This window comes from Corvus hawaiiensis, chromosome 5 (genome assembly GCF_020740725.1).
Source record: "Corvus hawaiiensis isolate bCorHaw1 chromosome 5, bCorHaw1.pri.cur, whole genome shotgun sequence".
Lineage (NCBI taxonomy): Eukaryota > Metazoa > Chordata > Aves > Passeriformes > Corvidae > Corvus > Corvus hawaiiensis.
This window is the reverse complement of record NC_063217.1, coordinates 40,066,877-40,094,095: the sequence shown is the minus strand read 5'-3', so window position 1 is coordinate 40,094,095 and position 27,219 is coordinate 40,066,877. Positions and strand designations below refer to the sequence as shown.

General features: G+C 35.9%; 1 protein-coding gene across 6 annotated transcripts in view; it reads right to left on the bottom strand.

Moving 5' to 3' along the window:
- Positions 1-11,311: 11,311 nt before the first annotated feature.
- Positions 11,312-27,219, bottom strand: part of SPOCK3 (SPARC (osteonectin), cwcv and kazal like domains proteoglycan 3) — a 188,418-nt gene continuing 172,510 nt past the window's right edge. For 5 of the 6 annotated variants that reach the window (XM_048304288.1, XM_048304285.1, XM_048304286.1 and 2 more), the window contains 4 exons: positions 21,600-21,821; positions 15,333-15,395; positions 14,035-14,172; positions 11,312-13,027 (listed from right to left, as the gene is read on the bottom strand). In XM_048304288.1, coding sequence (XP_048160245.1) covers positions 12,858-13,027; positions 14,035-14,172; positions 15,333-15,395; positions 21,600-21,821 — 593 coding nt within the window. In that variant the 3' untranslated portion in view covers positions 11,312-12,857. Of the gene's footprint in view, positions 13,630-14,034; positions 14,173-15,332; positions 15,396-21,599; positions 21,822-27,219 lie in introns of all 6 variants that reach the window. The other variant, XM_048304284.1, reaches the window with a different exon arrangement.

The window sequence follows — 27,219 nt, the reverse complement described above, 5'->3', positions numbered from 1 at the left end:
TGAAGGAACATGACCTTAGAGGAAACACAACCTGCATTACTTAGGTTACAAGGAATTTATTAAATACATCCTACAATATTTAGACAATAAGGCAAGACAAACTTTTACTCAGGACATTTTTCTGTTCTTTCTCAGACAAAAATACTATTTACCAGACAATGAGGAACTATTTTCAAATTGTGTAAAGACTTCTGTTTTGCTTCTGAATCACAAAAATCTGTGGAGAATAGGCCAAAGAAATATGGTGTCACACCAATCATTCTTTTCCATGGAAATAATACAGAAAGAGTTTCTTTTATCCTTAAGCTGCCACATCACATTGTAACTACTCACTTAATCAGAGATCTCGCAGCATGCTGCCAGTCCCAGTCCCTGCTGTCACTAGCAAATATGTCTTTTTCTGTCATAAGTGTGGAGTTACTCAAATCCTGATTCTCCTAATTGCTTAGCCACAATAACCTTTATTTCCAGACAGCTAACATACAATAAATATTTAATCTACCTGCTATTGAGAGCCCTTGTGTGAAAGAAATGGGGAGAGGATTGCTCTGTCCTGTCACTGGGCTTCCTAGTGACATTTGCTTCAATATTTCTGGGTGAAATCCAAATTACTTTTACAAGTACTTCAATGAAACTATGGCTATCTGTTCCTGAATGGTGAAACTAAATGAAGCTTTTAATCCCAGATTTATTTTAAGGTTAGACTGGTAGTGAAATAAATCAAGTAGCAGGAGACAGAAGCTAACTACTAAAGCCATTAGCAGACAGGATGCATAGACACAAAATGTAACAACACAGAAAACTTCGCAGTAACTTTCACCAATATGGAAATGATAAAAACTGCAACTTTTTTTTACTAAAAGAAGAAAAAGGCAGATCAATTAAAAGTATTAATTGAGTAAAAATCATGAATTAGAATAAAGTTTTTTTGAACAGGAGTGATCCGTGGCCTGCAGTAATCCTTGACAAGTACAACAGTTTGCTTGTATTCTTGAGATAAAAATAATAAATGGCATGCACTATACAGTACAGTCCTATTTTTGGGAGAGGGAAGTCTTGTGAGTGTTTTCATACCAACTTCTGACCTATCAATTCAAACTTCTTTCCATAAATCTCATCTTCCCCCTGTATCCTGTCTCCACCAAAACACCCAGTTCTCCCCAGAAAAGTAATAAAAAAATATTCTCTGGAATTCACCAAGGGCCAGCAGAAACTCTCATCAAACAGGAACATGTGTCTGCTTGACATATAAAACAGTTGGTTACTCCAATCTCTATCACATCAACACACGGATGACTCAGAAAGATCTTGGCTCCATTTCAGTAAGTGGTACTTAAATAATGAGGGCCCTAAATAATGCACACTGTTTTCCAACACTCTAGCAGGAAACAGCTGAGCAAGAAGGGTTGACATGTACTAAAACCCATCTAAGACCAATAATGAAGAGTGAATAGAAAATGTTTTTCTTATTTCAATTTCACAGAATCACAGAATGGCTGAGGTTGGAAGGGACCTCTGGACATCGCTTTGTCCATCCTTCTGTTCAAGCAGGATCACCTTGAACAGGTTGCCCAGGACCATGTCCAGGTGGCTTTTGAATGCCTCCAAGGATGGAGATTCTAACACTCCTCTACATTACTTTCAGAAAAATTATATTCATCAGAAAAATTATGAAGCTGTCTTTAAAATGATACAAAAAGGAAAACAAATTGTGTTTTTTCTTTTTTTAAATTTCTAATGAAGAGTAAACCTAAAATTTTTGCCAAAAGGTTTTGTTGTATTTTTAAATTGTTTTAAGGTTCAAGATTGCTGATGGTCAAAATTTTAACAACATTAGTGGTCTACAGGATCAGGAGGAGAACTTAAATACAAATAGAACATTGACAGGTTTTTCCAAGTTATTGCATAGCGCATGTTTAATATTTAATATACATACTCTTGTGCAGTACTTTCAACATTTTAAAAGCAAAATGGGAAATTATATAGCTAAATTTCACCAAAATCTGGAACACATGCTATACAATAAAAACTTTAATTATGGTAGTTATTTCTTTTGATTTAATTCTTTGTTTAGAAACAAGGCCTTCCTGTTTGCTTATTGCAATGGAGGATTTATGATCACTCTTTTCTAAGAGAAGTTAAAATTTATCTTCTGTGTAGCAAGTGCATGTGATATTCCCTTTGTTCTGTCATCTAGTGTTCATCCAAGAGTAGTCACTACCCCAGTTTTTCTGGAATCAACTCTTCACAGAATGAATTCCATTCTGAAGCAGTAACCATAGCAATACCCTTGTCCACTGAAAATTTTCATTAAACACTGCACATTAAAAATACCTAAATCTGCAAAGTGCAGGAAGACACTTAGTGACACTTTTGTAGAATTACACTATCTTTCTAAATATCTACATGCCAAATCACTAATTTCTGGTGGACTACTAAGAAACAACAAATCCTAAGAACAAACTAGTGTAAAATATCACCACTACCATGTGAAACACCTTTGGCCACTACTCTTCAAGCCAACAAGTAAATGCAAAAAGGAAAGACACATGATGGAGAAAAAAACCCAAACAAAACATGTTTAAAGAAAATTGAAAAATCATTTCACAGGTAGAGTCCTGTATCAAAGGAAACAGCTTCCTAAAAATGCATATAAAAGAGCACATCTGAAGGCAGTACTAATCCTTCTTCTCTTCCATGAATCCTCCTTCTCTTCCATGAATTGACACATTTGGTCTTATAAATAATCCCCCAAAGAAAATAAAGAAGCCTGAAAAGGACTAAAAAAAACCCAATTAACTCAGAAACTTTAGGGAAAGATCTGTCTCCTTTCCCTGCAATGTCCCTCTGGGGACATAAACGGGATTTGACCCTAGCTGAACTTGGCCTTGTCCCTAAATACATGCTGCGCACGCTGAGGAAACGCACTTAATCCGAAATGGGCAAGTGCCAAATGAGAAAATTCTGAGGACTGACTCTGAGATGAAAGAATTTTGGCAGCTCTTAAAAAATTTTAGGTCTGGAAAATCTACGAGAAGGTTTCCAGGTGAGATTTGCCGTGTTTCCTAGTGTTAGCAACGTTAACAATAAATTCAAGTTAGTTACAACACTGCCAGCACAGTCACTATAGCATTATACTACTTCCATTATGGGATTTGGCAGGTGGTGGCAAGTGCAGTTTTAAATTAGATTAAAGTAACTACGAGATACAGGTTTTGTATGTGTACATTTCACCCTCTAGGAAAAAAAAAAGAGGGAGAAAGAAAAGATTAAAAATCTCTTCAAACTGCCTTAAAAGGCATGAATTACTTTTTACTCAGTAATAAAAAAATAATTGAGTTTCAAATAATTTGAAATTAGCACTTAACCAGGATTGACATGAAAATCTAGGTTCCAACCGGAGTGTAGTATTAAATAATTTCGCATTAAAAAAATAAAATTACATTTGAATTGCTGTAAAGGTCTTTTTCTTCACAACCATGCTAGAGTAAATTATCAGTGACTCCTTTATGTCAGGCAAATGCTATTAATGTCAAAAGCCTTGGTGAAAGAAAGCTTACCATTTTTACATCTGTTTTTTTAAATACTGCTAGATGAGATCCTTAAGTAGGATAAACCAAGCAATAGGACAAGAGGCAATGGGGCAGAAACTGACGCACAGGAGGTTCCACCTGAACATGAGGAAGAACTTCTTCACTGTGCAGGTGACTGAGCACTGGAACAGATTGTCCAGGGAGGTTTTGGAGACTCCCTCACTGGAGAACCATTTGGACACAACCTGTGCCATATGCTCTGGGATGACCCTGCTTGAGCAGGGAGGCTGGACCAGATGAGCACTATGGTCCCTTCCAACCTGACCCATTATGGGATTCTATGTAATTCTGTTACACAGAATACCAATTCCAGCCAATAGGTCACGTAATACTTTTTTTCCCTGAGGATCCAGATGTGGGTTTCCCAGTCCTATCTGACAAGTAGAGGGTATTAAGCCCCTCAGGAGCTCTTGCCTACCACTAAGCTTCCCTTTGAAGAATTTACAATGAAAGTCAACAATGGCAAGACCTGATTATTTGGACTTTATTTTATAAAGAATTCGACAAATTTCCACTAGATAAGCCTCCTTTCAATGAACATTACAAAGAAACACGTGTGACAGCACACAAAAGGTAGTATAAGAGGGAAAATAATAGTGTGAACTTTCCTGAGTCGATTGCTAATTCCCAAGGAATATGAAGTAGGCCATCTGCTGCTGCACAAATCATATGAGAAGAGTCTTCTGCTTGAAGAGATCTATTGAGCATATGAAATACTGAGACAAAGAGCAACCTTGGAGCCTCCTGACTGCTGTAGTAATTCCTAGAAGAGTGGAATTATTTAGTGACAAAAAGGATGACATGAAGGTGTAGAACAGATGTAGATGCATGGAGAAGTGGTTTGTGCAGCAGACAGCTATTAGCTGTGATGATTTCCAGCGAATAATAGCTTAAGAGAGCAGAAGAACAATGATCAGGCTCTTCACAATGAAAAGAAAGTCTCACCACTAAAATCACATTTAAAAATGGGAATAAGGTATTACAGTTTAGCTAAGTAAGAAGATATACAACTGAAAGTCATACCTGCTCTTTTTGTAGCCAAGGCCAATTCTTCAGAGCACGTGTTGAACACTTTGTGAGCTGGCTCAGAAGATGCTGTTGATATATATTTGTTTACACATGTGGGTAGTCCATGTGTTGACCTTCTGAATCTATTTTAGGGAAGAAATGATAGTACCTTGTCCAGAAACAGTATCTGGTCTGGTAAATTTGAGAGGGAAGGGCTCAGATCACACTACAAATAGACCATACCCTGAAGAACATGTTGTTGTAGGGGGCAAAGAGAAATAGTAACTATTATCATAACTACTAATCATTTACATTTGTTTCCCTCTTTATTTTTTGACAGGCAGTGTCTGCTAGATAGCACTGCAATGCACCTTTACTAAATCACAGCTGTGTGATGGTCTTGCATGTGGTAAAGGCAAAGCTCAGTGGACATCAGTTCCTGTGGTTCAGTGCATCACATCTTAGATGCTCTGGCATTCTTATACTGAGTTGATGATTATCTTTTGTGGCATGTGAAATTGGGCCTACAGAACTCAAGGGAATGGAAGAAATGATACTGCAGCATATTAATGCACAAATTAAACACATAAAAAAAATAATTCACACGATGAGAGTTATGCATTGCAATCACTGTCTTAAGGGAGAGTGACTTGAACTTCTTCCCATGAGAAAAACTTAGCTTTGGTGATTTGCAGATGTTTGCTCCATGAGCTGGTGTAATCCCAGAAGTGTTTAAATTAAGTGTTGGCTACAGATTGATGCAGACAAAGATCATAAAACTAACAGAGTCTTTAGTTAAAGTAAGGAGGAGCTCGAGTGGTGTGAGACTTCCCCACCCTCAATATGTTGCTCTTTACCACAATTCTGCGTTGGTAGTTTACTGTTTTTTACACTTCTGCCTTGTTTTCTTCTCTTTTTTACTTTTTTTTTTTAACAAGAGCTGGACCAAGAACACTTTAGAAAAATTAGAAACAAACCTCACAAGCGCAATATTTATTTCTTTTTGAGACAGATAAAACGGTAGGGAAAAGCAGCTGGCTATTTTGAGCTGGTACAACCAGAAGAAATGGAAAGTTGACACACCTGACAGAGCAAATACCTTTTGTGAAGACAAAGTACAGAGACCAGAGAGGCCACTGTTGTGCGACTATCCAGTCTGTATAACCTCACTATGCCAAAAGAGAAAAATTTTTCCCTTTCCATTACCACACTTGGGCAAGCATGAGCAGCAGCACTACCACAAAGGCCTCAGGCACACGCAGCTCCCCTTCAGCAAACACTCGGTCTGTGCACAGCTGGATCCTCTGCAGCCAGCTCACAGCACAGCTGAGACATCAGCTGCCCAGGAGCAGGGAGGGCAGCAGAGATGAGCTGGGCCAGGCAGCAGAGGTTTCCAAAACCCTGCCCTGCTCCATTCACTCTGCTGCGTCAAAGGGAGCTGCACAGCAAGGTTCCTGTCTGCATGTAGAAAAAAAAGACCTGTCTCTGTACAGCAGCAAATAATAGGAATTCTGTGCAATTTTATTCCTGCTGTTGAAGATTATCAGGCCTCTTTTTTTCCCATTGTTATGTAATAGTATTCAAGAAGTAGTGGAGTGGGAGACAATTTAAAATAAATTGACCTGTAATTAACAGTACCAGACGCGTTACAGATTTGAAAGGGGAAAAAAGAGAGCTTCTTTCACTCACTTTCTCATTATAATTGAAATATAAGTGTGGCCAGACAACAGCCAACCAGGCAGCTAGTGCTTTTGGTGAAAGTCAGATCTATGAATCATAGGAGTGAAATGTAAATTAGGGGATCTATTCATTAACTCTTTGGCCTTAAGATATCCCTTGTGTCAACATTGATGCTTTTTATTTTTACAAAACTGATACAGGAAATTTACTTAGATGGCAATACTTTTTCTGCTATAATTACTGATTCAAATGAAAGTAACTAGGCAGAAAGATAAAATAGTAACACCATTTCCACTACATGAAAATCAAGCTATCTTAATGGACAAGAGATACACAACTGTCAATGGTATTATTCCACTTTTATGTCAGAATCTGAGTAAATTACCATTTATATAAACAAAAACTCTGGGCAATTCCTTGTAGTGAGTCAAACAAGCATTTGTAAGGGATATACTAAAGTACACCTGGACCAACACCTGCTATAAAACTACGGAGGAACGACTTAATGTGTCAGTAACATCCTCAGCTTCTGGGCTGCTTAATGGTGCAATTCCTACAGATGCCACTGTGGGAACTGAACTCATCTCAGCACTTATGTGTAATTTCTGATGTGAAGATATGTTGGAAGGCTACACAGCCTAATACAAACATATGTGGTGAAATTATGAGGGGAAAAGCAACATGAGCAATGAAATTCAAATTCCCACACTTTTTTATTCAATGACAGGATCAGCCAGCTACTCAGATACACAGATGCTGTCCCAATGCTGTCACATTCTAATTTTTCTCCTGCCTTCCTCTCCTTTGAACGTGCCTTACTTTCAGCATTACTATGTTGCATTGTTTTTAGTTAGTTTGTTTGTTTGTTTTAACTGGGAATTGTCTTCCCATGAGCAAAGATTATACTCGGGTACATTTTCAAAGCATAAATTAAAACTGTGCGTAGGTTTTCTTTACAAGATTATTAAGAGTAATCAGTCTTATCTAAATCACGCATTTTAAGCTGCTGTGCATTCAAAAGAGCCTCCTTCCTATGTTCTGGCAGGATTTCTAGGGACAGATCCTAGAGTTCTTACTCCTGTAGGTAGTAGTCCTGCTCAACATTTGATTTCCTTCTTTCATCGGAAACGAGCCTATGTTTCCGAACACATGGGGGAATTGAGGGAAACAAGTTCATTTGCACATGAAGAAACACAGACTGGTACCATCATCTTGTGCTGCTGCAGTGCCATTTCACACTTTGCATACTCGGAGTCACGCTAACCTATAAACTTGTGACATCCCTTGGGGCATAATTAATCACAATGATGACACAGCACAGAGACACTAGCTTTGCACAAATCTTCATCACACTAAGCACAAACACGTGGAAACTTCCCAACACAAAATAAATACATAAACTTCCCTATAGATACAACTGCATTGTACAGATAGCTGCCACAGATGTTACAGCAATAAGAATTCTTAACCCAGTTTTAATCATTTCAAACTCAATGCTAAAATGTTTGCCTCCTACGAACCCAGCATGGTTTTTACAGTCATTTTTACTTTGTGTGAATTGGCTTGGATTTTACTGGTGGCATCTTTAAAACACCTCTAGGTTTTGTTTTCTTCAATAATTAATGCTTACACTAAAAAAAACAAATAAAACTTCACCAAACAGATTTTGAATTAAAGCATGTTTCAGTTCCTGAACACTAATGCAGCACAATGGAATTAATGTGCATTAATAAAATTTACTACAAAAGTGTAATAAAACTGAACAAATTCTGAAGAATTTTGCATAACACACAAAACCAATCAAATTTGAATTACAGTGTACTTTCAAAGAACTGCATTATTCTTAAGAAATAAGGAAAAAGAATCATGGCATTATGACTGCAAAATTGGATTCTTCCTATACATTGCTATTGCCAGGTGTTTTTTAAAACAAGAGAAAAGCTCAGTAATCTTTGCTAGCTTTCAAACAAAATCAACATATTTTAATAACCAATACTCTCTTCTGACACCCCAGACTCAAGAAATCTTGTGGCCTTCCAGCCCCCCTCAGGCATATGGAAATCAATCAGAAGCATTACATTTACAGTAAAAGAGATCCAATCTCCTCTTTTTCACACAGATCGAAGTCCAGCAGACAATCTCACTGAAACATGTCAGTATCTAAGTCTGTGAAGTAAATAAACTATGAAAAGGGAAAGGAATTTGAGAGTCTTCCCAAAAACGTGTATCTGACATCAATGGCAAGACCTATAGAGCAGAACATCAGTGCCTTGTGCTGGGTACAGTTAGCTCTTTCAAAACTACACTTGCCTGATGAGCAGAATAATGATCTAAGCTGGAAGGATGTGTATTAATCTTTTTTTTTTTTTTTTTTTTTTAAATTCAGCAGACTGCTGAATGCTCCAAGAGTTTAAAAAACAGCTGTGAATGCTATGGGCAGAGAGGGTGAACAGGTGACCTCTCTGTCCATCTTGATTATAACTGATAAATTTCAACCATCTTGGTAAAAATGAGCACCAGTTTTGTGCAGGTCCCTGTCTGGAGTTCTAATCAAATTTTTCTACAGAGTTGTGTGGAAAGCTGACGAAAAGATGAAAAATGTCCTGCATTATTACTAACACAATGGAGATTCTGTTTAAAAATAGGCCCACATGTATCACTTGTAAAACTCACCTTCAAGGGGACACATACTATGCAGAAGTCTCTTCTTCAGGATTTGATTCAATTAGCATCTGAAACACAACAAAACATTCAAGTGGAGGTGTCATCTGTTAGGCTAGGCAACTCTGTTTCCCATTCTTGCTCTGGTTCCTTAACTTCAGAGTAATTCCTACTGCCATTTAACTGAATGAATTAACAAATTAGCAAGCTGCACCCATCCTGCACAAGCACAGAGACACTGAGTTAACCGAAATCCAACTGTGACAAAAGGTTTAATTCAGCATGTCCAGCATTGTATTTGCCTTTAAGAGGTGGCTGAGTTTTAAGAAAACTTTGTGGTTTATTACTCACCCAATAGTACCTGGTTAAGTTAGAGAGTCTTCCAATCCATTGTATCTTCTTCATGTTAATACCAATCTCTCTTCACACAGGAACTTGCTGACAAACTACTTTATAGTCCACTGCACTAGCTGAAATGAAATTGTGAATGATTGCGACTAATATATTTAAATTAGTTGAAAAAACAGTAAAAATAATTACAGTATTTCAAATAAATTCATACTGCCACAGCTTTATTTAAATCTATTTTTTAAAAGCTTCTAGTAATTAGCAATATATTCACTGCTCTCACAAAGAATCTGTAAATACAAATACTTTTTCATTTCCTATGAAGCATAAAATTAATCCACATCCTGACAAACTTTTGTTATTCTACCCAGGCAGTGGAATTTTTAAATAAGAATAAAGGAAATCCAGTTCTTGTCCATGTGAACAAAACAGGCCAAAATTTTCCCACTATCATTATGGTCCATCTTCCTCAGTCTTGCACAATAATCCAATTTTTGTATAAGCAATCTAATGACACTAATTAATTTTCTTCTAAACTAAGCATATCTGAGCCTCGACCCAAAATACTCCTTTCAAAGACTATATAACATTTTATGGCATTGAGCTTGGTATTCCTTACTTGTCAATGAAACTGAGATTTGTAATTCCACACATTCTAAGAGTACAAGGATTAATCACTGTGTCTGAAAATCTCCAAAGTTGTATCACTATATTTGCATATCTATAAATACATGTGCAGAACTGTAAGATCAAGAAAAAACAACAAATGACAGCAACACTGTAAAAATAGTCAAGGGCTCCCGACTGCTTTCTGCATGACTGTAGTCATGGGGACAGACATCTGTGCAAATGTTTGTGTTTTATGGAAAGAAGGAAGAAGCTTCTGAATGGTTTAGGCATTTAGTACGTTTATATGATCAGCCTTTGCCTTTATTTACTCTTCCTGCTCCTGATTTCCTGCATTTCTTTAATGCAGGAAAGAAGCACACAGTGAAGCAGTTTCCAGTTCATTTGGTATCATGAAAGGTAAGCAACACCACAGTATTAATCCACAGGCAGTTACCTATCTTGTAAAAAAGAAAGGATGGTTTCAAAGGAAGACTTACACTGTATCAACCTTTTCTCTGGCTTCTCCTCAGGAATACGTAACAATTCAATTTTTTGTTGTTGCTGTTTTAGTTTTGGACCACAAAAGTTATCCAAAATTATCCAAATTCTCCATTATCACTGTTCTTTAGTGCATTTAACTATTTTGACTGATTTCTGAATTTATGCTAAGTAGCTTTAATACCCAGGGACTAAAATGCATGCATACTCCCTCCTCTTTCAGTTCAGTGGTGAATTTTCAGGGAAAAAGAAGAAAGAATATAAACTTCTTTCATGCTCTTCTGCTCTACTTTTCAGAAAGGTCTTCATACTGTAATCCCTTTAGACAAAACACATTATGAATTCTCTTTAATTCTCTTCATATCACAAGTTTTAATGAAATGAATTTTCAGTTTGTCATCTAATGACTACTTGTCACATCAAAAAACCTCCCCACAACAGTACTTACTGTATCAGCCAATAATGACAACACTTTTTCTTTAGCTTCTTTATTTAAAATCAGTTCATGTATCAGTGAATTTCAGTCATAAGAAACTGTTCTCTGACAAAATCCCACTATCAGAATGGTAAACTCTTAACTATCTTTATTTAAGAAAATAACACAACTATGCCCCACAAATTATGACAAGAGCTTGAAAAGAAGTATCTCTCTCTTTCCTTACTATGTAATGAAGACAATGTCATAAAAGTACATAACAAAGCTATAGAAAAATCAGGAAAACTACAGAAATCCAGAAGCTCCCTATGGGTTTTGCCCTATTCAAATATTTTTTAATTGAAATAAAACATTAATGGCTTTATTCAAGTAAATACATATTTTAATAGGTAAAATGCATCTGAAACATGAATTCTTTCTGATTCTAAATTTCAGACTATGTAAGAAGTCAAAAATGATGGGCTATACTGGCCAAAGGTTGGTTACAAGAGTTTTTATTTTGCAAACTATACAGAAACAGTAAAAAAGAAAATGCATTATACTTTTCAATATTACATAAGATAAACATTAGATTTAGTATTCACTGTGTAGAAATTAATTCAAATAAGAAACTGATTTTCCTTTTAATTAATGATGGGAAACCAGTGATTCAGTTTTAAATTATACAACCTGTAGTGATACATTATACAGGTCATGTCAATTTTATTGTGGGCAGAAAGAAACAGATAGGATATGAATGAAGATGGTGGAGTCCCAAAATGTCTACACAATTAATTAACATGCTAACATAAATACAGTGATTAAAGTAATTTTCTCTACAGTCAAATCTTAAGTGCTACTCTACACAATAAGTATAATCTAGACCACATGGTAATTACATAATAATAGGAAAAAATTAAAATAATCCATTTTCTTCATTCCAGCAGCAGTACCTATACTGGTATTAATTTGGTAATTGGGTGTGCTTAGCTATTGCCTAACATCCTATACTGGTATGCATGCTAAAACCTCTCTAGTTCTATTTTGCAAGGCACCTTTACAATACGTTCTCTAAGTTTCTGCACTAGTAACAGAAAACAAAATGAATTAAGATAAAGAGCAAAACTATTATCTGAAATAAGAAAATAAAAAGCATCATTATACATTTATTAAAAACTACCTTGGGGCAAGTGACAATACTCTGAAATACAGTCATATATAAAGGTAATACAATTTTAAGCAAATCTTTTCCCCCATGTAAATATTTTACGCTAGTCTGATTAGTGAGAAATACAGAGAAACCACAAAGGATGAAGCAAAGTTTAAGTAAATAATGATAAATCTTATATGACCTTGACATGAAACCAGAAAAGGGAAATACAAGAAAACTTTAGAATTACAGATCTGGTGCTTGCCCATGTTACTGCTTTTGAAAAATCCTTTCAATAATCTAGCCATTTCCTAATAAAAACGTAACTACAAATGCAAACCCAAAGGAGGACTTTGCTATAGTTTTCCCTCCTGATTTTTCTCCATACTTTTGGTTAATTAAAGGCTGGTTGAGATGTTACTTGTGCACCAATGTTTTTCTACTGCAATACATTTCTGATTCATTAAATGGACAACTGCAGGGCCTAAAACACTGATGGTACTGAAGTTACAGTATGCATTCTGAAGAGGACATGCACAGTTCCAAGTAAGAGCAAGTATCTTTTCAGCAGAATTTTGAAGAGACTGGTTGACTTTAGTCAACCAGTGTGTTTTGCACATACATATATTTTCAGTAGCACATAACATTTTTTTCTTCCAGCTAGAATTCCAATGTGTTTTCTTCAGTGCAACAGCATTTAAAAACTCAAAAGCACATGATATAATTATTCTTATTTAAACAAAAAAAGTCTATGACTCCAGCTGCAATGTTTGAAATAATCATACAAAATATACATATTTGTTAGAACCCTTTTGATCTTGGAGAGAAAAGGGATTTTATGAAATATAATCTTGTGAAATTTAGAAAGGTACAACATATGGACCCCTTAATATCATCAAATATATCCATCATGATCATCATCATCATCATCATCATCTCCTTCATCTTCATCATCATCTTCAATTTCATCTTCATCATTCATTATTTCATCTTCATCATCTTCATCATCTGTCCATTCATGGAAATCACCAGAGGCAAAATCACCTGAAGTCTCTAAATCGATAGCTAAAAAGGTATGATAGTTATAGAAAAGACTCACAAGATACACTACATATTTAAAGTATATTTTACATAATCATACAAAAGGCACACCAGAATATTTACTTTCAGGAGAACTACAGAGTGAGACATTAATATAAAATATAAATAATATGAAGAGTCTTTTGTCATAAAAGATCCACTTCAATATTGAATGATAATTTCTCAATGTTAACAAAAGGAGACAAATTTTATGGATTTGCAGAACTGTAATGAGTGCTAGGAACAATTGAAAAAAATTTAAGTCCAACTTACAGATGACAATACAGACTACTGGTAATATACACTGACTATTGTTCACTTCTTACATATTATCTTGAACTATATTGAACTGTCCATTTATCTAGAAAGGATCCTGGATCAGATGGACAATAGGCCTGAGCTTGTACCTCAAATACTGTATTCAATTTACTCTCTGCTTCAGGCTATGTTCTTTTGTTGGAGAAGAAGTGAAAAGGAGTCATAAATGACTTTTTTTAAAAAAAAAAAGGAAAAATACTTTTTTTTTTCATCTTTTATATCTGGGACATCAAATAAAGATGGGAATTCTTGGAAGAAGCTGCACAGTGCTGTAGGGAAGGGAAAAATAAGGGAAGATTTAGTGTGCTAAAAACTTTTGGCAATTCCCTCAAATATAAACTAAAAAAAATGTCAAATTGAATTCACTAGCATGCTGATTACCCAAAGGAATTTCATGAAACATTCTGGGACTTACCTAATGCTGCTCTAGAAAATTGATTTTTCCTGGGTTTATATACACTATGCCAAGCACATATAAGGGGTCTATTAACAGTTGACACAGTGACAGGAGTTCCAAAAAATAATGAAGCAATAACAATATTATAATTTGTTACTTTTTGTATCAAAATCCATGTAGTTGGGTCCCACATTTCTAACTGAAGAACTTTAACCTGGTTGGCAATCGAAGGGCATAACACCTCTAAACCAAACACCACAAAAGGTTCTTAACTTACCACATTCCGCTGCGCCATTTGTTCTGGATCCTGATACCTCATTGCCGTATCTGTCAACACACCAGCACTGCCCCAAGCTTCCATGGCACTGACTTGGTTTGTAATACCCATCCTCATCACAGAAGGGGATGTACTGCCCTGAAAAACAGATGTGTATATATATATAGATATATCTGTGCATGTTGGAAAAGTATATTAAAATCCATGTCTTGGCCAATGTCACAATTATAGCAGAAAGAAACTACCTTTTGCTGTTTCATCATTCCAGACTGCCTTTGTAGTACTAAATTCAGTTGACCCAAAGTGACTGAATGTATCAAATGTAGGAGGGAAAATAACACGTATCAGTCTTGGACTGATTTCAAGAAATAAAGTGAGCGATCTTCCTTTAAATTTTTTGTTGATCCTGTGATATATATTCCTTACTCCCTGAGTATCTCAGTCCAGATTTTCACTGTATTCTGGTGAAAAGGCTCAAATGTAGGACCCACTCCTGAATGGGAAGTTCTATCATCTGTGGAGCACAAACGAGTCTGAATAGTAAGGGCCAGACTTCCTGATTAAAAAACTATCTGCTACAAGGAGTTATTTGTGTTTAATACATATTTTAGAAACCACTTATTTACATACTAATATTTAATTATTCCACCATAGGAGACAAATGCAGCATAACACACCATAAAAAAATGTAAAAAATTAGTACTAAATTTGCATTTATACATACAAGAGGGGCTTATTTTGTGAGGCAGTGACTTGCCTATAGCTGAATAATCCACTGTTTGTCACTTGGACCAAATGGAGTCCACAATGAAGACAACATTCATATGAAAGCATTTGAAGTGTATAGTTCTCGTTAGAAACCATCCTTAGCACAAACACAGTTTTGACTGCTTCGGGCCAAGCCTCTTATTGCAGCTTTTACACAGTGGCTAGTGGTAAATGAAGACCTTACACTTCAGAAATATTGATGCAGTATAAACTGATTCACAACAAAGATTTCAATTACTTACAGAATATCACAGTTAAAGGATCAGCAGAGATACTACTCCAGGAGTACCTTATGCTGTCCCCTCTGTAACTGTGAAACCCTTCTATCAGGGTAATAAAACAGATGTAAGAGCTTTTGGTAGCTAAGGTAATAAAACTAAGTTTAATAGCTTTCAAAAATTTCATAAATTTTGTTTCTGAGATTTACTGTGGGTCTATCTTCATTGGATTAATATTGATTTTGTGTTGCTGTTTAACTAGGGTTATTTATGTAAGTAATAAAACCTTCAAAAGAATGATCTATGGCTCACCTAGGAGCTTCTTTCCTCCTTGCTGCTTCTGAATGTTGTTGAGTTCTGTCTGGCAAGGTGGGTCTAAAACGACATAAAAAATGTTAAACAGGTTACATAGTATCTAGGACAGAAAGCACATGACTACGTTTTCGCAGTTTGCTATGCTGTAAGGTCACTCTAACTACTGATCTTATGAAACACACACATCTAAAATAAAAGAATTACCACACCTTGCTACAGCTTCAGAATTATGAACTGCACAGCACCATGGATTTGTGCAGAACACTACTCCCAGTTATCTCATCTCCAAGTGAGCATCTAGTCACCAGTCTGGAGGATGAGGAATGCTAGACCAAAATAGTAACTATCACACCCTACTTTACTGCTCTATAAAAATCAGAGTGCAACTGTGAAGCTTGCCTCATGTACTGGTTAAAAACAGGATGGCACTTTAAATTTCTTCTCTTTTGTCCTTTTTAGAAGTCATGTTCAAATTTTGTATTTCACATACTACACTAAGAAAATAAGACCTTTTCCTTCACTGAAGTCTGCAAGATTGTGATTCTCTGGCAACAATTTAAGACTGGATCCCATGGGTACAAAGCCTCATGTGCAGCAAACTAACTTAAAAAAGGAGGCCAAACTTTAGATGACTCTAAGAAGAAGAAAATGTATTAAAATTCAGTCTTCTATTCTTCAGTTATAGCTTATTCTTGTTCTGAAGAATTTAATTTTCTACTGTCCATAAAAGAAAGCTGCAGTATGCCCCATGAATGGGAAGAAAGATGTGAATGTCCTTACATCACTGTTGAATAAGTGAAAGAATCAAAGACAGAAAAGCACTAATTAATCTCTCTCTGAACACTCGCACTGCGTACCACATTAGACCATTAGCACCAGGGCATTTCTCATTCCGAACCACCAATAGAATTACTGAGTTTATTCACAGGTGTCTTTAGCTTGCACCATTCCCAGGCAAAATCTTACATTCCATGAATATTAAATGCATTTTCCATTTTAGCAGACCTTGATAATTTATTAATACATCTTTGCCATGTAGTTAACTCAAGGATCCCTTTTTCTCCATGCAAATAGAAAAAGGTGTTCTGAGCTGGTTTAAAGATGAGCAAGACTGGCCCAGCACATTGATGCAGAACACCTGTAAGACCAGAACCCAGTCACTGCTTAGGGCACCATGGTGACAAATGCCTAGATGAAGTGGGGATCAAAAATACACTTCTGGTGAGCACAAAGCCTCTTGGCTGGCACAGCCTAGTTATTCCAATAGGCCTTTGGTATTATCTAAGAGAGTAAATATGAACTAGCAGACAATAATAACCCCTTACTGACAGCAGGCTATTAATTTCTCTTGGTTTTAAATTTTAAATAACATTTACATATCCAATACATTTAAAGAAGCTTATAAATGTTTCCAGAGGCCTCAACTCTGGTGGGCCAGGCTTTTCACACTAAATCTATAATGATTGTTTTTAGACTGAAGGCCTTAAAAGTAGGCTCCACTTTCAAAACACTGTCAATAGGATTCTTAATGCCAGAAGAAATTTTCAGGAGTTGTCTTTCCAGACAACCAACCAATTTTGTCAGTGTGCTCTTGAAAAATCACTGAGATTTGACATCACTGGGTGGGTATTGGGTTTTAAGGATTCAATTTTTAAGTATTTGCTGAGGCTACATAAAGTTTTACTTTTTTTGTTGTAAGAAGTACTTTCATGATGATCATGCTCACTATTTCATTACCTTTTAAAACTAAGGTTTCTGTCTTTCCCAATATTTGAAGATTTAAACTCTTAATGCTACAGCATTCTGAGGACAGATTATTTCTTAAACTAAAGGTATTTTCTACTACCATTAATCTAATAAATGTCAGCCCTTTATCATACAAATATCACAGGTTATAAGGATCTAGGACTGGGGTGGATTTGGCAGGGTTAGGTTAATGGTTGGGTTATGTCACAGAACCTTTCCTACCTATTCTATTCTATTCTATTTCTATTCATCTTCCAAAAGAGATGGGAAATATGCCGATGGAGAAGAACTAGTCAAATAGGAAGAATACATGTATTTTTTTCTATGAAAAATAATCCGAAATTAGAAACACAGATCTGCACACATGAGCACTAACATGTGGAAATGTAAGAATGGTGGATGCTGCCTAAAGAAAAAAATCATCTTTTATAGCTATAAATCTTTGGTGGCTTAATTACGAAAAGGAATACCACCAAGCAAGAGGTAACAAGGCAACATGAGATAGTTACTTACCCAAAACACTCTTCTTCCCAGAAGTTAGGTCTTCAAGATTCACACTTAAGCTTTGTTTCTCATGATAAAAGCAGCAAAAACTCTTAACAATACTAAATCACTCTAGTGCTTAAAACTGTCAAAGAGAATGGCAGGCTAGAAGTTCAACCAATTCCTTTTGGCTCACAGCACATTCTTTTTCCTCTTTTCCCAAATCATAATGCCTCCCTCTTTATTTGCCAGCTAGTTCCTAAGTTTAAAAAGCTTTTTTTTAGATTTCTGAAATTATTTCAATAAAAAAAGCAGTCACTGGACAACTTACGGCAGTCGTGAGGCAAGGAGAAAAAAAAAATCCTTTACGAAAATCAGTGTGGTAGCTTCTTTTGAAATAGCAATGAATCTGACATCAGTCATGTACCACGTGACAGCAGCCATTCACAGTTCGTCAGTGCTCAAAGTACCAGTGCACACCAGAGTATCCAATGCTATTAACACTGGCCCTTGAGACATCAATATCCAGTCATGTCAAGAAGTGCTTCAAGGCTAGCACAATTAAGCTCAGATTTACCAAAATGGCACATTAACAGATCAACTGGAGTAAATTTGATAGGTTTGACAAAGAATGCCTATGATTTTTAACAGATAGGTCTCGAGCTGTTACCCACACAATGAGCCTCCAACTTTCAGAGATTCTCCTTCTCACTCAGACACAAAACAGTGATTTTCCACCTATCAAGTAGATAATATTTGGCAGAGCCCCTAGTTTCTGGAATATGGTCCACCGCAGATTAGGCTCCCTTTTGATGTCTTGCCTGTGCTTGGGGTTAAGCATTATAATTGTTGGACATCCAAGGTTTGTACTTCAGGGATCTGAAGCACCAACACTACACCTCAAGAAGTCCTCCAGGGGATCTTACTCATGTTAATCATTTATCTTGATAAAGGCATGTTACCGCTTCCTTTATAACCATCTATAAATATATTTGAAGTCCTTGCAATCTTAAGACTGGCAAATACAAATCACGATAATTACCATTCTTCTGTAAGAGGGACTGTTTTTGAAGTCATTAAGATGTCTTCCAGGCATGACAGACAAAAGAGCCTCTAAGAAAATGTATCTAGAAAAGTGCTGGACTAATAGATCCATGCAGAGGCCTTCAGTAAACAAATACTTTGCTGCATTAATACTCCCAGCAAAATTGGCTACTCTCCTGCTCTCACTCAGTGATGCAACAAAACAAGACTGCAGTAATGAATTACTGGCAGAAAGAAGTTCAACCTATAAAAAGGCCAACATTGCAAAGGCCTCAGCATTTAGGTAAACACTAAAGTGTCAAGTTAGCATTAAACAATGAAGAAAGTATGTTCTGAAGATAGGCGCTCAAACACTCACATGGGTTGTTGAAACTAGAGGGCCATAGTGACCAAAGTGACTTGCAAAGAGCACTGTCACAGAGCTGAAGTATTGCAGAAACGCATTTTAATGCCTAGAATACACCTCAGAAATACTAAACTACATTTAAAGCAGAGTAAGAGCAAGAAAAAGTGCAGTAAGAATCACTGGACTGTACCGAAGTGTTTAAGCATTTGTCAAGGCGGGACAATCACTACAGAAAGATCATCTTCTCCACAAGAAAGATCTGACTTCATGATTCATAAAAAGTTTCTTATATTGACAAGAAGTTGTTAGCAATGTGCAGTAATAGGTCTAGTGTAGTGTAATGTGACATGATGGATCTCAAGCAGAAAGAAAGAATGAAGAAGAGTTACAAGTACTTGTCTGATCCTGACAGTCTTGCATGGTAAAACTAAGATCAAAGACTATGAGGGCTTCTTAGATAATGACTCAAGCAAATGCCATGTACTTTTAAAAAGCACAATGAAATTGCTATCCCCAGTATGATACATATGGTTGACTAAATTTTGTATTCCCTTTTGAACATCGTTAATCAATAACAGTACTCTAAAATCACTGATCTGCCCAGAAAGCACTACTAAGGTCAATGAATAGAGAGACCTCTCTACATGGCTTGAAGCATTCTGTTAGTATCAACTTATCTTAATAAACATCAGAAAGAAGCTGCTGAGTTTCTCAGCTTTTCCATCTCTTTGCTATTAATAGCAAAGCCTTAGTTAAAGGCCTTATTTAGATCATTCCATCAAGTAAAACATGACCAAATATGAAAATATTCCAAGGTTCAGCACAGCAATGCAAATTCCAAACAGAGACTTCAATGGGTTACTAATGCACTAGGGAGTTAGGCAGTTAGACATTTGTGCATGAGCTAACAGTATGACATGACAAAAGAAGACTGTAAGATTCTTTTTTCACCTTACACCAAAATCCAGAGAATACAGATTTTGACGACAGTGTTAATTTCAAAGGATGAAGTGTATGTTCAATGCACAAGGGTTGCCAAAACATGCAATTTCATTTCATACACAATTGTTTAGGAGACATCTTTTTTACTATATACTCAAACACAGTGGTATTAAAGACTATCTAATCTGTTTGAAATCAGCACCTTATCACAACACCATTATGTTAATTATCAAGACAGTGAGGAAATTGGTAAAAAAGGGAAAAAAAGCTTGATAATGTTGGGTTCTGCAATGTGAAGAATCAGTGTCTGAAAGATGGATTTGCTGGGGTACCATTAATAGAATTCTTTAGTGTTTAGATCAGTCTTTACAATACCATCCTCAGGTTCTAGAAGGACACTGAGCAAATACTTTACACAAAATGTGTTTATAGGTAAGAAAATGCAAAACTACTTGAAACTGATCTGTGGAAGTGTTTTCTTAATGTCCTGGTTATGCTGTTATGTCCTTTAAGAGCTACATTACTTCTGGGATGGGTTGTTTTTAATTTGCCAGTTTTGTCAGCAGTACATACACCCTTATAAAAAATAAAGCAATACTTATTGTTCTTCCGTAAAACAAGCAAGGTATTTTAGAAGTTTAAATGTTAACCTTTTAAAGAGAAAGTTATCAAAGAAAAATATGCTATTCAGTATTTATCTACAGGAGTACAGCTTTATTTTATCTAGATTCACAAATGGCAGATGTGGCATCATAAAAACCTTTATTTCCATAGAAATCAGAGTGAAACCATAAATGTGGAATGCTAATGTAAATTTATCATGAGAGTTTTAAGGCTACAAGTGAGATTTAAAAACTGATACTAAAATTTTCAAGAAGGCTGAATTAATTTTGGAAACTTTCCACCAAATCAGTTTTATCTCCTCTACTGGCAGTATAAATTTGAACCCTGGTTACTGTTTATCCTTTAGAAAAACTCCCTCATGTTAGTAAGAATAATGCAGGGGTTATTCTGCCCAATTTCAGCCAATATTTAATGAGTGAATTTCTTGATACACTACAACTAGCTTGATTACATAATTTACGTGATGTCTAGAATTGTTATATATTCCTCAGGAAAATAATGCTTCTAGGTTGTGTTTTTCTGTCTAACCAAAATCACATCAGAACATTAACAAGACATTCAACTAGGCAATAAAAACCAACTGGTTTTAGGTCTAAATGATTGAAAGTAACTTTATCCATAATGTTTATTCAGCTATTTTATTAGGCTCACTGAACATAAGATACCCTACATTAGCAATACAAAAAGTTTATTTTTTAGTGTAGGCAAAGTAGACTGGGAAGAAATAATTTAAGTATTTGCGTATGTTATTTTAATCTCTTTCATCTCCATACATACTAAATGTTGGTAAGAGGAACAATATAGCTGTAAAAGCATTAGTGGCAGTGTTGCACTTAGAATCCTTGAATTTTAATAGCAAACCTTTCCATTTAGCTTGGGTTGTTTGGCTTTTTTTGTTTGTTTGGGGATTTTTTACTTCATTTAAGGTATTCACCGTATGTCACAAACCTTAACACAAATTCATTGCACAGTATTTAAGAGCTTGTACTTCACTGCAATTTTCTTAATATGTTAAAAAAAAAATAAAGCCCAACCAAAAGGTCAGTCATATACATAGGCAGGTCGTTCTCATCTTTTACCTTGCTGTCTTTGGAAGCAGTAGCACCACTCGTTGTTAGATATCAAACTGTCTTTGTATGTGTCACAAGAATTGAAGAACGCCCTGGTGCATGGCTCGTTCTTGTCAAGGTAAATGCTTCCAAGTTCTGACTGGTCCAACAACAGGTCATAGTTCATATCGAGCCTATTAAACATCCAGCCGAGGGAGTCTTTGCAAATTGGCAAAATGCTGGTATCAAATCCTAAGAGGCAAAACAAAAATAATAGAAATTATATAGGAGGAAAACTAGACCAGCTGCTGATCCCAGCCACCACAAAAGAATGCTGCATCATGGAAACAGCTCTAGTGGTACATAGATACTATAAATAAACAGTATATGCTATTGAAGGGGACACAGAAATTATGTCAGATTCACTTTAGAAGTCACTAAATTAACCTGCAAAAAAATTTAATCCTACCACCAGTCTCAAAGCATTTAGAAATATGAGTTTTCGTTATGTTATACCTATACCACACACATTATGTACAGTAATAAATGATATACAGTGATTTCCTGGAAAATAATACTGATGAGGAATTTAAGGGATATTATGCATCAGTAGAACGAAACTTAAGTCGTTTGCAAAGTTTACAGAACTAAGAAGAGCATAAATTTCAGGTAACTTGCTGGAGTCTGTGAATGGGATTTTTTTTGTTCTGATAACATATATATGAAAAAGGAACACGACAGTCAGTCAGCCTCAGCAACACCTTGAAAATTTTATTTTATCTTTATATGGTGTACTCTCTATCTTGGAGGAGGCCATGGAAAAGATGATTGCTAAGAGCAGGTGGCTGCCAGTATAGTTCTTACCTATACAGCGTGCATCTTCCTAAATCCCTGCTTGAAAAAACGGCCAAATGGAACAGGCTGAGTTAATTATTCCTGCAGCCAGACCTCACACCTCCTGTTTGTCTTTTAAAGTACATGCAGACTTGCCTATGGACATGAAAAGGCAATGCAGAAACCACCAGGCCTATTGCCCCTGTCAAAGATGTGAGCTGCATATGATACACACACACTACTTCTGGTTCATGTGCTGTGGGTCGTGCCACAGGCCGATGTGGCCACGCAGTTGAGTAGACACCTTAATTCAGAACAAGATTTAGTGCTACTAAACACCATTCTTCTCAAAACTTTTAAGTTAAAACTGAGCACTGAAAAAATGAGATTGGTAGATATGGCTATAGAAAAGTTGACATGAGAGCACACAGAAATTCCCAATTTCTACTGCTGTTGAAAATCAAGCCTGCCTGCCTCTGCTGCTGTTCGGACAACAATAAAGAAACCTGAAAAGTGCTTCTATACTGCTAAACAGGTTTAATTCAGTAATTGTATTTAGAAATCATTAAATGTCCTTCTAGATATATATCTGCATATGGAAATGCCTATGCTGCAGTAGAATGACCATTTCAGAAAGGAAAAGAAAGCTGATAGCATCAAAACTCCCTGTGCAAGTCAGACCAACACATAAACTCCCTTTCCCCAGAAATCCTAAATTAACTATGACTTTTCATCAGGGTGATCTCACTTTTTCTAGCTCCCTGATGAGCTTTTACATTAATTTTTTTTTTTGATAGAAAGAAGAGGGAAAAAAGCAAAAAATATAAAGCCAGCCATTTGATACATATGACATTTTGATGTGTTTAACACAATTTAAAAACATAGCCAAGCATTCAGCCAAAGGTCTCTATTCCTTCCTCTTCAGCCCCTGAAAAAACATCAAGACAAAACTTATTTTCTGTGGATCACAATGAGCAGTGAGATATAGGAATGAATAAGGATATAGAGTAAATGTGTTATGCAACCATATCTGTAAAAGGTATCAGAATTTTTCAACAGGTGTTTTGGATTAGAAAAAATCTGGAAGGTTCCTCCACCTTAAAGTACTTTGTCTAAGGATTAATGTGCAGTATAACATTATCTACCTGTAAGGCTCTGTTCCTGAAGGCCTCTAACACTTTCTCTCTTAATCCTCCTCATGACCTTGGATACTGAAAGAGGTCAACATGAAGCATACTGTTACCTATCCTGCTTTTTGTGTACCTGCATGATGGGAGAAATTAGTCTTGTACTCACAATTTTTTTCTGAATTTCACACTCTGGCAATCTCACCAAACTCTAATAGAAGGGGCAGTAATAGAGCAACTATGATTTTAATTAATAAGACACCAATAGAAGAGAAAATAAGATAAAAGCCACTTTAAACGTGTATTCAAGGATGGACCATGAGGGCCAAAGTAAGTAATTGCAGATAATACCTCTGCATGTGGAAATTTCAGCCAAAATTTATTGAAGGAGGCATCATTTTCTAGCTTGGGCCAAAATATTTTTAAATGAGCATTTGTGGTTCATGCTGGCAAAGCTCACATCATAAAGTATTTGTATTTTAGGATACTAGAAGACAGTTTTATGTTTTTAATAAACTATACCGAGGAAAAGCAGAACACCCCCCCCCCCCCCCCAACATCTGCTTGTTTTACAGAATCACAGAATGATCTGAGTTGGAAGGGACCCACAAGGATCACTGAGTCAAACTGCTTAGTCAGTTTCAAATTATACTCTGAGAAGAAATAAATTTATCTGAAGAATAGTGAAAGAACTGGAAATTTCAAAGGTATATGCACCACTAAATTAAGGTTGGAACAATATTATACAACTGCATACGGTTTTATCCCTATTTTTTGCTTGATTTCCTTAACTAGCCATAGCCTGTGATTGAAGTTCATCTTCTGTTCCCATTCCTCAATTTCTTTCTCACTTCCTTCTATATAGCTTTTAGATTTTTTTAAAAAGTGATGTCCCACCAACATCTTCTCTATTATATTTGACATAATTAAGGACAAAGCTCGAAATTAAAAAAAATTGCATTGGAGTCAGCAATATAATTGTAAGGCAGATCATTTTATTACAGATCACTGATACCAACAGGATAGCACCAGAAAAGTATTATGTTCTAGTATGTCAATAAACCTTGTCAAAGTTCAACATAACCATAGCTGAATATTTATATATAGAGTCTGAAGTCTGCTGTTCATTACATACTCTTCCTAGTAGAGAGGAATATATTATTCTGGTACATCAGAACTAATAAACCTACTTCAAACAATAACATTTTATATAAGAAAAGCTTACATTTATTAAAACTGTCATAACCTATCAATTAAATAGCATCAGATACTGGAGAAAAAGCACTGCGGATCACGGGGTCTAACTTTCTATTAAATAACTTTTTGATTTAATAATTTCTAAAACTGATCATGCTTTACCTTGAAAGTTATTTATGTTTCTTTTTGCAGAGTTCAATTCTGAAATAGTTTATATTTTCATTTACAGCCCAGGTATATTTGTTGTTTTTACTAGTTTTTGTTCTTCCTATTCTTTAGAATATACAATTTTAGTGTAGTTTTTTGAGAAAAATCATATTTGTTCTTAGTTTTCATTTGTCTTCTTTCATTTCATCAGGCCAAACTCTTTCACAACCATCAGTCACTGCAGTATAGAAATGTCTGAAATTTAGGTCAAATATTAGTTTTGTTCAAATAAGTAAAATGGCTCAAGTATGTCAGAGGTAAACCAGACAGGTGTTAACAGAGATAGAAGCAGCTTTGTTTGATATGAAATGGAACAGTCCACCTTTTTCAAAACTGCTACACCATGAAAAGATCATCACTTCAGGTCTATGTGCACATTATCAACTCTTTTAGAGATTATTGTGGTAAAATTCTTGGTTCATTTAAAAAGAACCTTTACTGAACTTTCCAAACTTAAAATTATCTGAAGTACTTTCAACAATGACTTTCTTCCTTTATTCTAATATTGATACAATAATGCATCTTGAAGGTGATATACTTGATAAAAAATGTCAGGAAAGTCCTTAAATACATATCTAGAGTTTAACATCTGCTAACATGGTTTTCCACGTGAAGGGGTCACGTGATACAGAACTAAGAATCAAAAAATCACCAGGTGACCTAGACCTAAGAAATTATTGCCTGAATCACTCTGAACACCAACTAGAATGCTGGTTTCAGACATTTTTCACATTTGTAACACAACAAAATAAGCAGAAACTAAGGGGGAATAATTAGTATAACTGAATGATAGTAATTTATTCTTGATGATTAAGTACCAGGACATTATGCTGAGAAGAGGAAAAACTGCTGCTCAGATCATTAAATTATGAATGATTCTCTCTTTCATTCTAATTCCTTACTTAAAATCTATTTCCATACACCATAATGAAGTGAACTTTCATGCAGCTATTTCTGAACTCTGTCTAAAAAATGTGAAGTACCAGCTTATGCTCTTTTCCTGGTCAAAACAATCCCAAGGGAAAAACTATTAAGAAATATATCCATCCTCCACGGCTTATACATTAGGCATTCAAAACATTTGCTCAAAAGGAACCAAACGAAATGCTGTTCTTTCTGGTTATTTCTCAGGAAAGAAGTTCAAGTCTTATCTGCTTTCCAAGGTAGAACTATTGTTTACCTGCTTACTAACCACATAAGTAATATGTACATTGAGGAATCCAGCTTTGGAAACCATGTGGACATCAAAACAGCATACATACATGGGGCTCACATATTGCATTATATAGAAATTGTTTATCTAAAATGCCAAGAAGTGTACAATTTTTTCCAATACCAGTATGCTGTCTGAAGCTGGCAAATCTTATATGTGAATAAACACGTGTGCACTCTTTGCCAGACTCCTAGCTGACATCTAGACCATGGATTTTACCTGTTCAGTGTGCAAGCTGCATAGCAAGAAGGTTTTCTCTTGCAATGGATTTCTGTAATATTTTGGTTAGCAGAAAACCTTCAGTGAACAGCATCTCACATCTTGAGGCCTACTGTGCACAAACTGGGAAAATGTTTTCCTTCCTAATGCAATCAGGACAGAGCAGAGCAGGAAAGACTAATACAAAGAGGACTAAGTAGATGTGAATGCTTTTGTACTTGATCACAAACGTGCTCATCTAGGTGAGCCTCATCTGGCTCCAAGGTGGCCCAAGAAGGAGATAGTTTTAGGCATAACACTCTCTATCCCCTGTCTGAGGCTTTAGTAACACTCCTGCTCATTGTCATTACCCAGACATGAGCAGAGCCCAGGTTAGGGCAAGACGCAGAATCACAGAATATTCTGAGTTGGAAGGGTCCCATAAGAATCACTGAAGACCACATCCTGGCCCTGGAGAACATGGGGAAGGTACCAAAGGTATTTTGATAAATGTAGGAAAACTGACTCTCATGTCACAACAAAAGGTACAAGAGAAAGAAATAAAGCACAACTGCAATGCTCCTTAAACACCTGTGAAAGTTTGCATTCCGGAGTCTCTTCCAGGAAGTGCTTTAAAGGATTTTATATGGAGGTGGAGTAAAAAAAAAAGCAAAATGAATCCTATTCCTAGAAGACTATCAGTTTCCTGATAGATTGACAGATCAGATGAAATTTGTTATTTGGGACACCAGATTTGCCATTTTATTAACAGGAATGACTGTTAGAGAAGAGTAGATAACTGAGGACAAAGAAATAAAATAAAAGAAAATGCTATAATAAAGACCTGTATGTTTTATTGTGTATGATTCTGTAC